General features: G+C 38.6%; 1 protein-coding gene across 2 annotated transcripts in view; it reads left to right on the top strand.

The window, feature by feature from the left end:
- RNASEH2B (ribonuclease H2 subunit B) overlaps positions 1–13,395 on the top strand; it is a 37,660-nt gene extending 24,265 nt beyond the window's left edge. The window contains exons 6-11 of one of the 2 annotated variants that reach the window (XM_086481932.1): positions 1,095–1,159; positions 2,395–2,499; positions 5,493–5,590; positions 6,527–6,569; positions 11,248–11,328; positions 13,266–13,395. In XM_086481932.1, coding sequence (XP_086338058.1) covers positions 1,095–1,159; positions 2,395–2,499; positions 5,493–5,590; positions 6,527–6,569; positions 11,248–11,328; positions 13,266–13,373 — 500 coding nt within the window. In that variant the 3' untranslated portion in view covers positions 13,374–13,395. Of the gene's footprint in view, positions 1–1,094; positions 1,160–2,394; positions 2,501–5,492; positions 5,591–6,526; positions 6,570–11,247; positions 11,329–13,265 lie in introns of both variants that reach the window. The other variant, XM_009959883.2, reaches the window with a different exon arrangement.
- The last annotated feature ends 682 nt before the right edge of the window (positions 13,396–14,077 follow it).

The following is a 14,077-nucleotide window of genomic DNA, read 5'->3' as shown; positions in this document are numbered from 1 at the left end:
GCAAGGAGAGAAGGAAACTCCATGAACTGAGTATTGGAATATGATACTGGATCATCAGTAAATGACATGAAACAGATGTAGGTGTTTATGGGAATGGTATACAGGAGATTAAAACTTACTGAAATACCTGTTAAAGAAGAAGGCTAAAACACAGTGGGCTCTAAAGTCTGTGAAATCTTACTAGGCATTTTGTTCCGTTTCCAAGATGTACCTTTCTGTGAATTAATACTGAATTTTTATACTGAGATTTCCGTGACCTTGGTAATTTTCTCTCTCCTTTGCCTCAGCATCGTGAACTCGCCTATCTCCAGATAACTGATCACATGTGAATAGCAAGTGTTCGTGATACCTTAGTTATCACAGGGGGAAACACTTTCTGAAATTCTTCTATCGTTGAGTGAATTTATGTTGCTTAACATGTACTTCCTCCCACAGGGAGTGTGTTTCTCTGTTTTGGATTCTGTGTTTTCTTTTGACACTATATTAAACTACATAAAAAGGGGATAGATGTAAAACTTTTGCTTTAGTCTGTGAAGCGAAGAGGGGAGAACTGATAGGGAAAGGGTTTATTGAAAGAGTGGATGGTTTGTCTTGATTACCCAGCTCTCTGTCCTATCCCCTTACTAGGTACTGGAATTCAATAAGTAGACATTTAAGATACTAGTTTGTTGGGTTTTTTTAAAAAAAAAGGGAAAAAGCAGTAGTGGAATCAACATTTTGTGTTGTGAACTATGTAGTTAAAATGACCAGTCTGGGGACACAGGGCAGTGAAGGTTTGGCAAACTACAAGGGCTTGATCAGTCTCTTAGTGAATTCAGGCAGCCCAAGATTACACATAAACAAATAAAATATGTGCTTTGCTGGATTAGGTCCTAATTAAAGAATTGTGAAGTTGTTCAGACTTGTGCATATCAGCTCAGTCTGTTTATTTTTCCACATTTCCAATATTTTTGGAACTTATTGCCCTGATATCAAACATGTGCAAGCTGCAAATTAACTTTCATGCTGTATCTACAACTTCAAAGATTTTAAATAAATTGAAAATGCAATCCAAGCCAGTCATGACTTTCTTCCCCTTACTTGTTTTTTCTCAGAGATTGGCAGTCAGAAATTCCACAAATACAGCCAAGAGAAGACACTGAAGTGGTTAAAGGAAAAGGTATTTTGTTTCTGTTTTGCTTTCAAAATTGTTTTATGTTTAAAGTGAAAATGCTTATTAGCTTGTCCATACCTGCATTTGGGCCAAGTGGTGAGCCTCAGTTCAAGGTACGTGTTCTGTTCAAGAAGGTCAGACATCACAGTAAAGTTGTTGCGCTTGAGAATGTGATGTGGTATTAGAGAAAGAACAAGTTTGTTACATTTCTCTTTCTGATGGGGCTGGCATGAAAGGGGTTCATGGAGTGTGGGGAAACAGAAGAAGCAGCTGAAGTTCAGCTTGTTGCTGTGTTCTATAGGCTTTGTGTAAGGGGAGGGGCTTGTCTTTTGCTTCATCCAGTTCACAGGTGGGCTAGCGGAGAGCGTTGACTGTTGCAGCTTTTAAATTCTGCCATGCTTTAGAGCTGGGCAGAAGTGCCTTGGTTTTGTGCTGCAAATGGGTTTCCCTGTGAAGTGTTGGCAATGTCTCAGAATGGTCCTGGTATGGTTGCTGCTCTCCTGATCCAATCACACTGTTCAAGAGGTCTGTACAGTATGCAGAAAGTAAACTAGTGTTATAGCTAAGCTTGAAGTGGTCTGGTTTTGGTATAAAGAAGGCGAATCTCATTTTACACACCCACATTGGCCCCTACTATGATGACACTTTGTAGAAAAAAATTGTGTGCATCATGTGATACAAGGAAACCTTGTCATTTAAAATAGTCAACGCAAGCACAAAATCTGGTCTGCTTTCTGCAGTGAGGAGGCGTGGGGATATCTGTTTTCCAATGGATACCTGAATATTTACATTTGAACAGGTACCTGTTTGTGTTGTTGAAATTGTATTCTTCTGCCAGTTATCTCTGCTACATCCAGTATAGCGCTGCCCTTTGAAGTCCTTAATCTTTGATTTCCATCAGCACTGCCTTTGCAGTCCAGCTGAGCTCAGGCATTCTCTGTTCTCCGAGCAGGTGCATTTCTCACCTGTGTAATCATGGCTGTTGCATCTGAGTAGCTTAGTTCATCTTAGGGTGCTGCAAAACTGGTGCTCTGTTGCCAAGGCAACATGTTCAAAGACATGCTAGTTTCTTTGGGTTTTTGAGCTCATATGCTAGTCATTACAAATGTGTATTAAATTTCACCACAGTCCATAACTTGAGTATTTTATATGCTTGAAACAAAATTACAAGAGCTTTGTCACTGCATTAACATGTGCATAACAACACTGATACAGACATTTCGTTCTGTGGTTTCCTATAGGTCAATCAAACAGTGAAAGCACTTAAAAGCAACAATGTCACTGTAGGTGAAAGGGTACACGCAGCTACATATATCAGCTGTAAACAGATCACAGATACTAAAGAAGGTAAGGAAACTGAACATTGTAATGAATGACTTTTTTGTGAAATCGCATATGTGGAGATAAAATACGTGATTAGAATCTAAAAGATATTGAAATCGGCCTTTGCAGTAAATTTATTCCTTATACAGAAAATCCCATATATGTTGAGACTGGTTGCCTTGACTTCTCTGAGTTCTTTGATATCCTCATTAGATGACATTGTAATTAACAGTAGGTTTCAGATAGGGTTCTTTTAGCTTCTCCTTAGTTCAGAAAGACGTTTTTCTCAGTGAAATATATGCTGAAGTGCTTTGCTGAACTGAGACTATCTTGGACAATAGGACACATGCTTATAATATATGTGAGTATCCACCCAATTAAGTGTTTCTGCATTAGAACAGACTTCTTTTTTATTATTGTTTTTATTAGCATGCAAATGCTTTTCATAGAATTCTCCAAAAAGGAAAGGAATCTGAGGGAGTCATAGTCACAGAGTAAAAGCTTCTGGTCTAAACATTACTTTAGGTGACAAATGTGTAGAATACACAAGTATGTGCTTATTAAGGGCAAAAACTTTAATAATATGTGTATTAAATTGCCCTGAAGTTGACAGTCCTGCTACCAAAAAGTCTGTGGTGATCCTGTTTGCTTCTAGTCACCTTTTCCCTGGGGAGGGCAATGTCCTGCATGTTACTGGGATATGAAGTTGTGTAAAGAAACCTGAAAATGGATGCTGAATAAATTCTTTGAATGTTACTGAAAATGAAGAACAGTTTAGAACAAGACGAACAAAAGCAAATTGTTTCTTATTACATTCGTAAGTCTGCATGCTGTTGAAAAATAAAGAGAAACAAAGCAACTTGCTGACGAAGTAGAAAATGAGTTACCAAGTAGTGATATCAAAGGAAACAACATAAATGAGATTTAAGAGGCAACTAGACAGTTTTATAGAGCAGAGATTGTAATATATGTTTTTTAAAAAGAGGCAAGGCTGCAAAACTTGTGACTTTAACTTTACAGTAGCTTTTCATCCTTTTCCCCACCCCCACTTTTTTAAAGAAGGGGAAAATTGTTCTGACACAACCATTTTGACTATGCTTAAATGCTTTCTTTCTGAAATTTCTAATTAAATAGCTCATCTGCAGTGTTTTTTTCCACCTTCTTCCTTACTTATAGTAACATGGTAACATACTAGTGTTTTAAAAAGCCTTTTTTAGATTTAAAAGAGCAGCATTGGAACAGGGAATACTGGGGGTTAAAAGTAGGTAAGTTTTGGAGGCAGTCCCACTGCCTGTAGCAAGGTGAATGACAGGAAATCAAATGGACCTTACTCAACGCTTATTTTTAATAAGACTAATTTTCTTGTCTGATCCTTTCACTGCCATGACAGTGCAATTTATTTCCGCAGAGAATTGCTTTCATAGGGGTATTATGAAATTTCAGTATCTTATAAATAGATGGGTATATGTAGTTAGCATCTACAGATGTTGTGGGGCAAAAATCTGGGAGGATATAATGAGTGCAAATGGGGAAGGAGGAGAGGTTTAACATGAAAGATCTGAATATTCATTCAGAAAACAAAGAAGGGAGGTGCGCAAGTATTCCTGATGTTTGACAGGAGGTTAATAACAAAGCAAGGCTAGGGTGGGAACACAGACTCCCTAGAAGGCAAACAGTGATGTATTAAAATCAGTAAAGGAAGTCAGCGAAGATCGCTTCAAGGCAGAAAGGCAAAGAGAATGGATTTTGTATTTAGTACAAAGTAGTAGCAGTTGACTTGGACTCACCATTCAGTGTCATAATGCAAAGAGCGAAACGATGGGACTGTTTTTCTTAAGTGGTAAATTGGATGTTTTAAGTGCTTGGATTGGAATTACTTCTTGTTCTCTCCTGACCCTGAAGTGGGCTTAGGGAGTGACAAATCCTTGATGAATCCAGGCAATGGAGGAAGGAAAAGTGCAGATAGGAGATGCTAAGAATTTGATGTTGGTATAGTTGATGCATATGCTGGTGTCAGTTTGTTAATGCTTTGTGCTTCAATGCCAGTTTACACTGGGCTTTTTAGATTAAAAAAAAAAAAAAAGAAAGAAAGAAACAAAATCTCTGGCACAGAAGAAATAGTTCTTTACCACCCTGAGGCTACTTTACCATGTGCTTCTGAACTCTCTTAAGTGTGTAGGCACATGAACAGATAGAGCTGGCCTTTGTTGATGGAATTCAGAGGTGAGATTTTAGCTTAACATCTGTCTGGCAAATACTTCCTGTGCATGGGTGCAGTTACTCCCTAGCAGCCCCAACAACAGCAAGTTTAAAAGATCCAGCCCATGATGGGTAAGTGCTTGTGTAGAACGTGACCGGAAAAGTTTAGGACTTCATGTTATAAAAGGGTCACTTTTTCCCCCCCAGTCTCTCAAAAACATTTATAGCAGGAGTGCCCGGTACTGAAAACAGCTTCTAGTAGTTCATATTTCCACAGATAATTATCCCATCTTGCCAGTGATGTTTAGATAGGCCTTGGCATTTTCTGTAAAGTACTGAAATTAAGTACAAGACTTTGAAATAGACTCATTGTCTCATCTAATTGTTTTCAGTTGAAGCCAGAAAATGTACTTTAGTACTGAAGCCCTTGCCAAATAATTGTAAGATCCAGATGCTTTAAAATTAATGATTGCGTGTTCTGTTGAGTCAGCTTTTTACTTTTGCAGGTTTTTAAAATTTAATTTCTTCGGAAAAATACATGATATCTGGTATTCTCAGAAAATGAACAGCTTTTGTAAAGTACAAACAACAGATATTAATAACATGTGCTGACAAAGTGCGTGTAGTAAGTCTTTACTTTTAAATAAACCTACAAGTGTCAGATAACATAAACTACTCAACACAGAGAACCATCACAGTGTATCCATTAGAAGTCTCTTACTATTAATTCAACCTTATGATTTATGGTAGTGCATACAACATGGCTAAGGCAACATGACTATATAATGTGAATGTTCTTTTTCTTCTCCTTCGCACTCCCTGCCCTGTTCCTGCAGACTATGCGCGGTATGCCCATGGGTTAATATCAGAATACATTCCTGAAGATCTGAGTAAAGAGTTGTTGAAATATTTAGGGTAAGTATCGTTCCAGCTAGCTGCTAGTTTTATATGGCATGCATTAATGTCCTTTTGGTCATTTCTGTTGAATACTGAGATTTGTTCATCAAGGTTGCGGTGAATGACACGAGATTATGTTTGCCACACTTTAAGTGTGATTTTTTCCAAATGTAGTTTATGCCTTTCTCTTGTTCCTGTGATGCTGAGGACCACAGGCTGGAGAAGAGATGTAATATATGTCTGATATGTCTGTTATCACAGTTGCATCACGAAACAGTTAGCAATGTCTCTCATTTTAAAGCAAGATGGGGAAGGAAATCCAAAGAATTAAAGCAATTTGTCCAGAATTGTCAAGCACAAGCAGCAGAGTCAGGAGTAGAATCCTCATCCCCAGTCCTCTTTCCTTCTCCCTGCTTACTCAGTGCTGCTGGGGTTCGACTTCACATATCTAACCTGTGTTAGTTTATTTTTAAGTCTGGAAGGTGAGCAAGCATCCTCATCCTGGTGTTCCCTGCCAGCAGCAGACTTTGCTTGGAGCATTATGCACCTGCCCCTCAGTTCGGTTCTGTTCAATGGGTTCTGTTATGGTGGCCTCTGGAAAAATGTGCAGTTTGCAGCTTGAAGTCCCGTAGCTTAACAGTTTCATTGAAGAGATGTTATGGGCTTTATATCATCTTACTAATAGCCAAGGTTTTCAAAAGTAAGGTGGAGTTCTCCTGTTTTGGTTGCCAGATCTAAAAACTTTTAAAAGAGCCCATGTTTCTGTGTGGTGCCTGGCTCTGTTTTAGTTAACTAAGTCAGAAGTACAGAGGCCACGAGCTGCTTTTTTGGCAAACACATGCTGTGTGTGAGCAGCTGATAACCAAAGCAGCTTTTTGTGGGGAAGGAATTGCAAGCTTTAGGTTGTGCAATCCAGCTGTCTTAATTTATAACTTAAAATCTTTTGTTCTACAGGCTCCCAGAACTTAAAAGCCCAGCACCAGAGCCACCGTTGAAGGTAGGCAAACATTAAGATGTTGACAGATACGTTGTGTTGTAAGCTAATTGCTCTGAATTATTACTAAAACTAGACTAGGCCAAGCACTGGGTACAATACAATAAGTAAGCTGGCCCTGTGAAAAACCAGTCTGAAATAACGCACAAAACTTACCAGGTACTTCATATTTTTTAATAAGGAATATTTTGTTTGTTTTCCTGTTTGAAAAAGGGGAGGGAAAGAGAGAGAGACATTTTATATTTTTGGTCAGCCGTCTTTTCATACGTGTTTTGCTTATTTAGTTTTATTGAGGTTGATGGGACAATATGACCTCATAGGTTTTCTTTCATATGTAATTTATGAGGACCCTGAAAGGGACCTCCTGGGTCATGGATTCCCAGACAACCATGTTGGATAATCTCTCATACACTGACCATTCTTCACTGTAAGTCTCATTAGTGTTTTTTATTTCCATTACTTCTCTTGGAAGACTGTTCTATAACCTCATTCCTCTGATGCTCAGAAACCGTCCTGTAAATTCCACTTTGAATTTATTCATGGCCAATTTATTCCCCTGCACTTTTGTGCTAACATTATCATTTTTTTTTTAAATTGAATAGGCTCTTTTCCCTCCCTAACATTTGTTCTGTCACTGTATAAAGGGAAGACGTGTATCCGTTCTGTTTTCATTTTGTGAAGCCAAACTTGGTTGTTTAAGATGGATTCTCCATTCCCTCATCATCACAGGAACATTTCTTTACACCTATTCCAAGATGAGTTCAATTGTTTGAAAGCAAGTGACCAGAATCATATATAATTATTCATGATAAAACCTTTACTGGTACAATATGATGGCATTCTTCCCTTCTTGTCTTAACTGGAAGTACTTTATATCATTACATCTTAGAACACCATTTGCCTCTATTACTGTGTGATGTACCAGATAGCTTACAGTTATGCTGTGAACGGTTAAGACACACAGCTATTTTTTTTTCCTCCACTGCAATTTTTAGTCAATCAGCGTTCAGATTTACGAGAAATTCATGCAGTTAGCTGCTGTGTATATGGCCTTATACTTCTGCACATTTCATCCATTTTTAGTGTTTCCAGTCTTGAAGGTTCTCCAGCTTTTCCTTCACAGAGTTAAAAACTCTTTAGCTATTCATAATACTGCTTGGTGGTGTACGTTCAGCAAATGTTAGCATGCCCTTATCTTTAATTAACAATTAATGAGCATTTTTAATAGATGTTGTTCATGGCACTCCACTAGTAATCTCCATCCGATCCGATGACATCCCTTTCCGCATTATTTGTCTTTGTTTCCCTTTTACCCAGTTTCTTACCTGCCTTAAAATTCTTATGCAATCTTTGTTTTCTATAATTTCAGTTGCTTAAGTAGTGTCAAGTCCTCTGGCAATCCTTCACATTTCCTCTCACCAGAAAATGTGTTATCTTTGAGGAAAAAAAAGATAAAAGTTGGTAGGCATTACCTATGTTTAGTTTTTATGTGCTCTATGTCTCTAATTAATTATTCTTCCTTCTTTCCCTTTTTCTCCTCCTTCCATTCTGCTGAGGCCTACTGTCACTTTTTCCTCCTCCTTACATATAGATGGGGTTTTGGCTATTCTGCAGCAATGTGGTCCCTACTTGATAGAGCAGTTGCCAGGTTTTGCCTCTGGACTTGTGGTTCTGAGGCAGTCTCCCAACAGTGTCAGCATACTAAGTTTTACTTCTACCTTGAATACCTGTGTTTAAACTCTTCTTTACTGAAAACAGTTTACTGAGGCAAAGGATTTATTCCATTTTGGTGCTACACATAGATTAGCTTTAGTATCTATCCAATCATTACTGTATAGCAGCTTCACTTTTTCTTTTCTGATTCCCTTTTTGCCTCTGTGGCTAAACCTTCTATTATTTGTTTTAATTTCCTTTCCAAGGTCTAACTCAGCTTGACTTTTTGGCAGGTCTCACTTTATCCCAGTATTACCTGACCCCTAAAACGAATCTTTTTTCTTGTTTTTTGGCAGTCCTTTTTTCTTTTTTGCCCTGTTCATTGTCGAATTCTGCTTACTCCTAGTATCTCTGTGGGTGGCAGGGAATACGTGTGCATCTGTGTGAGCAAGGGGGGGAGCATTCATATAGTTTAGTCTGAGAGGCTCTTTCCTTCAAGATTTTTCACCTCATTTGAAGTAAAAGATCCAAAATTACTTCTTCCATCTCTTTCTTCTACAGTCCAAGTGTCCTCCTCACACATCAAGTCCCTTCACTTTGGCTTAGAGAAGTAAGGCATATGGTTTGCAAAGTTTGCCCCTCTAGAATCAAGAACTCCACTTTTGATTATCCTTTCCATTTAATTTAAACTGATGTAGGGTGTCCTATGTCTACTGAAAGTAGGCTACTTACTACACCGGCCTTTCCTGCAATGTCCTCACTACTTACCGAAACAAAGTCTAAAATAACCTCATTTCTGGCTGGTTCTGTGACTGTTCTGTTAAGCAGTATGTCAGCTAGCACATGCAGGAATAATTGGGCCGTACTGTTATTAATAGCATTTGTTCTCCAATGTATATCCATGGATATAAGTTATTTCCATGTGGTTGGACAGTTGTTCTGGCTGCACAGTTACTTGGCCCTTTGATTCAGTTAAGAATTATCTTTATGCATTGTAAGAAATATTAAACACACATCAGGAGCCAACTGATATTCATTAGCCATATAAGCATGTTACAACAACTATATTAAACTACATGTGATGTACATTACGTAGTTTTTATGCCATTGGGATAGTTCTGAGAATCTATTTTTAAAAATAGTTTTATTTCAACAGTTTGGTTACAGAGGAAATGAGGCTTAGAACTGCTCAGTTGTTGGGCAGTGAAATCTTGCTGAGGATCTGATTAATTTCCAGAGCAGTGACCAGGGTGTGTATGATGCTTCTGTGTTTGAGTCTTTGCAACCTCAGAGATTAAAACACTCCTTTATTTCACAATCTCAGAGGAGCAAGGCAGGCTTGTACACTGGAACCTATAGTCTCCATCAGACCATTTTTATTCTTTTGCATTGACATTTCTCTTCATGAGGGCAAGGTGTATTGACAGTATAGTATAGAATTATTGCAAATAAAGAAGGGTCTAATGTATTTCCTATTATGGTAAAGTCATTGCATGTTTAGGAATTATGTTAAAATAAATTCTGAGGGGAGGAGAGATGTAGAAACTCAAGTGGTTAACAGAAAAGCTACGACAGATTCTGTCTCTTGTAGACCAAGAGAAAACTGGGTACAGTCTGGATTCTGTGATTTAATGATTAAGTCAAAATTGCATGTTCTTTGTATTAATTGTAAGCCATTGATCTTGTGTTGTAATCGTCATACTGTCCAGTGTGTCAGCATAGTGAGTCTGACCATTGGCAGACGATGAGAGACATCTACAAAGACTATGTAGGCTCTGCTACAACTACACAGCAAATGTTTTGCTGAAATGCAGACATTTTGTTGTAAGTTTTAAAAACTTGTTTATCAGATTTGAAAAAGAAGAGAATAGTAATTATTCGTTAGGTTGTCATTTGAAAATGTAGTCACAGCACAGTAAACAGCCTCCTAGAGATGCTGATCCAGATCCCATTGAAAGCAAAAGAAAAGGCTGCTGTTGGATCTGGTTCTAAGAGCTGAGAAATCTAAGCTGCAGACCTGGCTTCTGTGCCAAAGAGAGAGAGGGAGGGGAAAAGACAGAGAGAGAGAGATCACAAGCACCATAAACAAAATGAATAAAACAGGATCTTAAAATGTATGGTACCATCCAAGTTGCTTGCAAAATCACTTTTTTTGGCACAAAAACTAGGAAGGCCACAGTTTAGATTTCACAGGATATTAAGGACAGGGTAGTAATATCAGATATATAATAACAATAAAAATACAGTGTTGTAAAATACTATATACTTCTTTTTTCCCTTTTGGAAACATACCAGGAAGTTTTCACCTTTAAACTAAACACACGCTCACAGTTTATGGAAAGAAATATTCATATTTACGGCCTGATCGTGTGAAGTGCCGAGAACTGTTCACTTACATTATTTCTGAAGTTAGAAGGCACCCGGCACATGCAGAGTCAAGCTTTTTAATGTACTGTTGGATTCAAGGGATGAAGCAGTCAGCAGAGCTGTGGCAGTGTTTCAGTGTTGCCAAACTGTAGAAACTACTTACTTCTAAAGGTTGTGTACAAACAGATAATAGGCTAGATGATGATCCACTTGTGTTGGCAGATAGCAGTAACAGTGGAGCTGCTGGACATTCCCATGAGACTGTGGGCACCAGAGTCTAGGTTCCTTGGCTGTTAGACGCTAACTTCCAACAGCTACTCCATAAAGGTTCTCTAAATAAACTCTGACGCCAAAGTCACAATCATAGAAGTTAAAAACGGGATTTGAGTGGTTTCTTGAAGTCATTCTTCAGAAGGCTAGGAAGAAGAAAATGCTTCCTGTGGCATTGAGTGATCTCTTCTGAACACTGTAGAGATGGTGTGTATTCACGTGTAAAGAAGGCAATTACAAAGAGAAGTCTTCCACTGTTACTGCAGATTCTTCAGTTGATTGCCAGTCCTATTTTGGTGCTATGGTTACGTTATAAAGCCAAAGCTTTAAACTTCCACGTGTCCATCATAAAAGTGGTTGACAGAGCAACTTCCTCACTCTAACATTTCAGAAAAGGAAATTATCGGATGTCCCTGTGGAAGCAGAAGAAGACTATACTAAGTTTAACAGCAGCAATCCGAAAACCAAAAAGGTAAGCAAAGCCTTGCATTCACGCATGTTTTGCTAAAGCATAGATTAATATCCAACATTAGCACAATGTGCCTACTTTTCTCCTCCAAAACATATCAGAAAAACAAGTGGCAGAAGTCTGTAGTTATATTCCTTTGAAATTTTCATTCAGATTTAATTTTACTTTGATAGTGTCCCATTCTGAACTCTTCTAGAATACTGTTTGACTGTATTTTATCAGTGAACATTCCAGTGAACCTCACAGACTTTTGACACGTGTTAAGGTGCTCCGCTAATGTTTGCAAAGCTCTTTGAGATCTTTACATGACAAATCCTATGGCTTAGTGATAGCAACTGTTAAATTTCAGTTATTTGAAAAAGAAACAAAAATGGCAGCATTCACTTAAATTCCAAGGGATGCTAAGACAGGCTTTATTTTTACCGAGAAATACTCCTTGTGCACTTACTTGTGTCAACTTAATGAAGTTAAATCAACACAGAGCTTGGTGATTGCCGGCTCCAACACAAGTTTGGAGGCCAATTCAAATCGGAGTCCAGTGGTGCCTGCCACTGTACTATTCCTAGGAGAGCAACAGAGATGTGAAAAGAAATAGATTCTGTCTGTGCGTGCCAAGGTTGTGAGGCTTGCACTGGCTTATTTCTCTGAACATTGAAAGAAAATTAATCCTTCTCCAGTCCAATGGGAACTAAAAAGATCGTCTGTGCTGGTCTTGTGACCTTCAGACTAATGCTGACTACTCTTCATCCCTTTGCAAAGAGAAGCAGCTGGTGACAGATGCATTCCTTCCTCCTCCCAAAACCTCCAGAATTTTTTGTTCTGAGGGCACATGCTGGTTTTGAAGTAAGAAGAGGATTGCCCCCTAAAGTGAAGGTGCTAAATAGTTTAAACCATGCATGTTCCTTCCCTTTCCCCCAATATGTACCTATAGCTTTTGAACTGAGATAAAGCTAGAAATAAACTGAAGAGAGATAATTCATTTTAACATTAAATATGATTTACTTCTGAAATAATGAAGCACATTGATGAGAGAATCTGGGAAAGAAAAGATAGCTCTTGGACTCTGTACAGAATACTACTCTTTTTTAAATACTTTGGCAATGTTTTTGTTTGTCTAGTAACACAGACGATCATAGTGCTGTTGCATATCTCCATCCTATCCATAACCTTCTAGCTGATCCCAAGTATTGTAATTGTGAAGTCCTGCAGGCTGAGGAGTATCATAAAGAAAGGTCAATGCAAAGCTTTCTTAACAGGGAAAACAGCTAGAGATTTCAAACATAGCATTTTAAAACGTAAGAAAGAAAAGAGGTCAGCTCTGTAAAATGTGGTTCATAAAATGTGTTTTAGGTGTAAAAGTCTGGAAAGTTGCCCCAGTGGCCGAAGTGCTTTGCAAATGTTAGTTACCTTCTTCATTCTTAGTTCTTCCATCTCTTTTCCCTTTATTTCGCTCTGCATAGAGTCTTTGATAATAAATCCGTGTGAATTATTCATCATCTGTAATGCAAGGCTGTAATTCAGCCTGCTGACAGCATAATCGTGAGATTGAGTCGGAGGGTACAGTATGCATCTGTTACACTGCATGCATTATTCCTCTTAATGTACACTCAGGGATTATCCCAAAGTAAACGTTTGAGTTGGGATACCTCATTCTGCAGAAAGGAAAGATGTTTCATCTCCTTGTCCTTGTAACTGATTATCTGTCTTTGTCTGAGGTTAGAGTAATTCGTGACAAGTATTTTTCTGTTTGAATAATCTCAAATTTGTTTTGTAAGGTTTTTCTCCTACAATTTAGAGCCTGCATAACATTATCTTTACTGCTGTGTACTAAAAAAGCAATTCAACTTCTTGTTTGACTTCTGCGTTTAGGAGTTTGTAGCTTACACTCCCCTGCTATGGAGATGCTCTTTAACTTTTTCTGTTTATCATTTTACTAACAGGCAAACAGCAAGTTGTCTGCGGCACAGAAGGCTCTGGCCAAAGTTGATAAGAGTGGAATGAAATCCATTTCTACTTTCTTCAGCTCCAAACCTAAAGCATCAAAATAAAGACTTGTTTTTCAAAGTTTTATACAGTGGTTATTTTTATGTTAAGCTAAAGATGTCTCCGGGGTTTTTGTTAGTATAGCATAGGCAGGGCCTGTCTGTGCACGTGGTGGAGTGTGATGCAGAGATCTGTGAGCTAGCGTGGGACAGAGCTGCCGGGCCTCAGCGGGGCAAGGCAGCACCGTGCCGATATTCCAGCCTGGGTCGGGAAGCCAGCCTGGCTGCATTGGCGTGGTCCTGTGGGCTGAGAAGCAAGGCTTAGCGCGGTGCCGTGCTTCCTGCTGCTTGTTCTAGAGCAAGCTCGGTCAAGGCCACCACAGAGTTTTCTCCCTCACACTCCATTCTGGACTGGAAACATGCCCTCCTTTGATGAGTTTTTAAGGAGAGTTTTTTCATTCATAAGGAGCATTATTTTTTGAGATTTATCTGGAGTTTTTTTACCCAGTGTAACACCAGAGTAGGATGGCTTTGTTAGATTTTTTTATGTTGACCCAATTTTAAGTGCTGATGTAAGCACTGCTGTTAGTGGCAATTTATCAAGGCAAAGATAGTGTCTACATTGGGGTTTGGGTTGTTTTGAATACGCTAGGTACAAATTGCAATAAATGTCCATGTGCGTGTAATGCAATAAAGTGCTTTGTCTAACGAATTTGTGCTTGTTGTATTTGCTGTGTGTTTCAAGAGTTAGGGTAGACTTCAGGACATTT

Source organism: Leptosomus discolor, chromosome 1 (genome assembly GCF_034619465.1).
Source record: "Leptosomus discolor isolate bLepDis1 chromosome 1, bLepDis1.hap2, whole genome shotgun sequence".
Lineage (NCBI taxonomy): Eukaryota > Metazoa > Chordata > Aves > Leptosomiformes > Leptosomidae > Leptosomus > Leptosomus discolor.
Note: the sequence above shows the minus strand (reverse complement) of the source record. Positions and strands in the feature narration are given on the sequence as shown.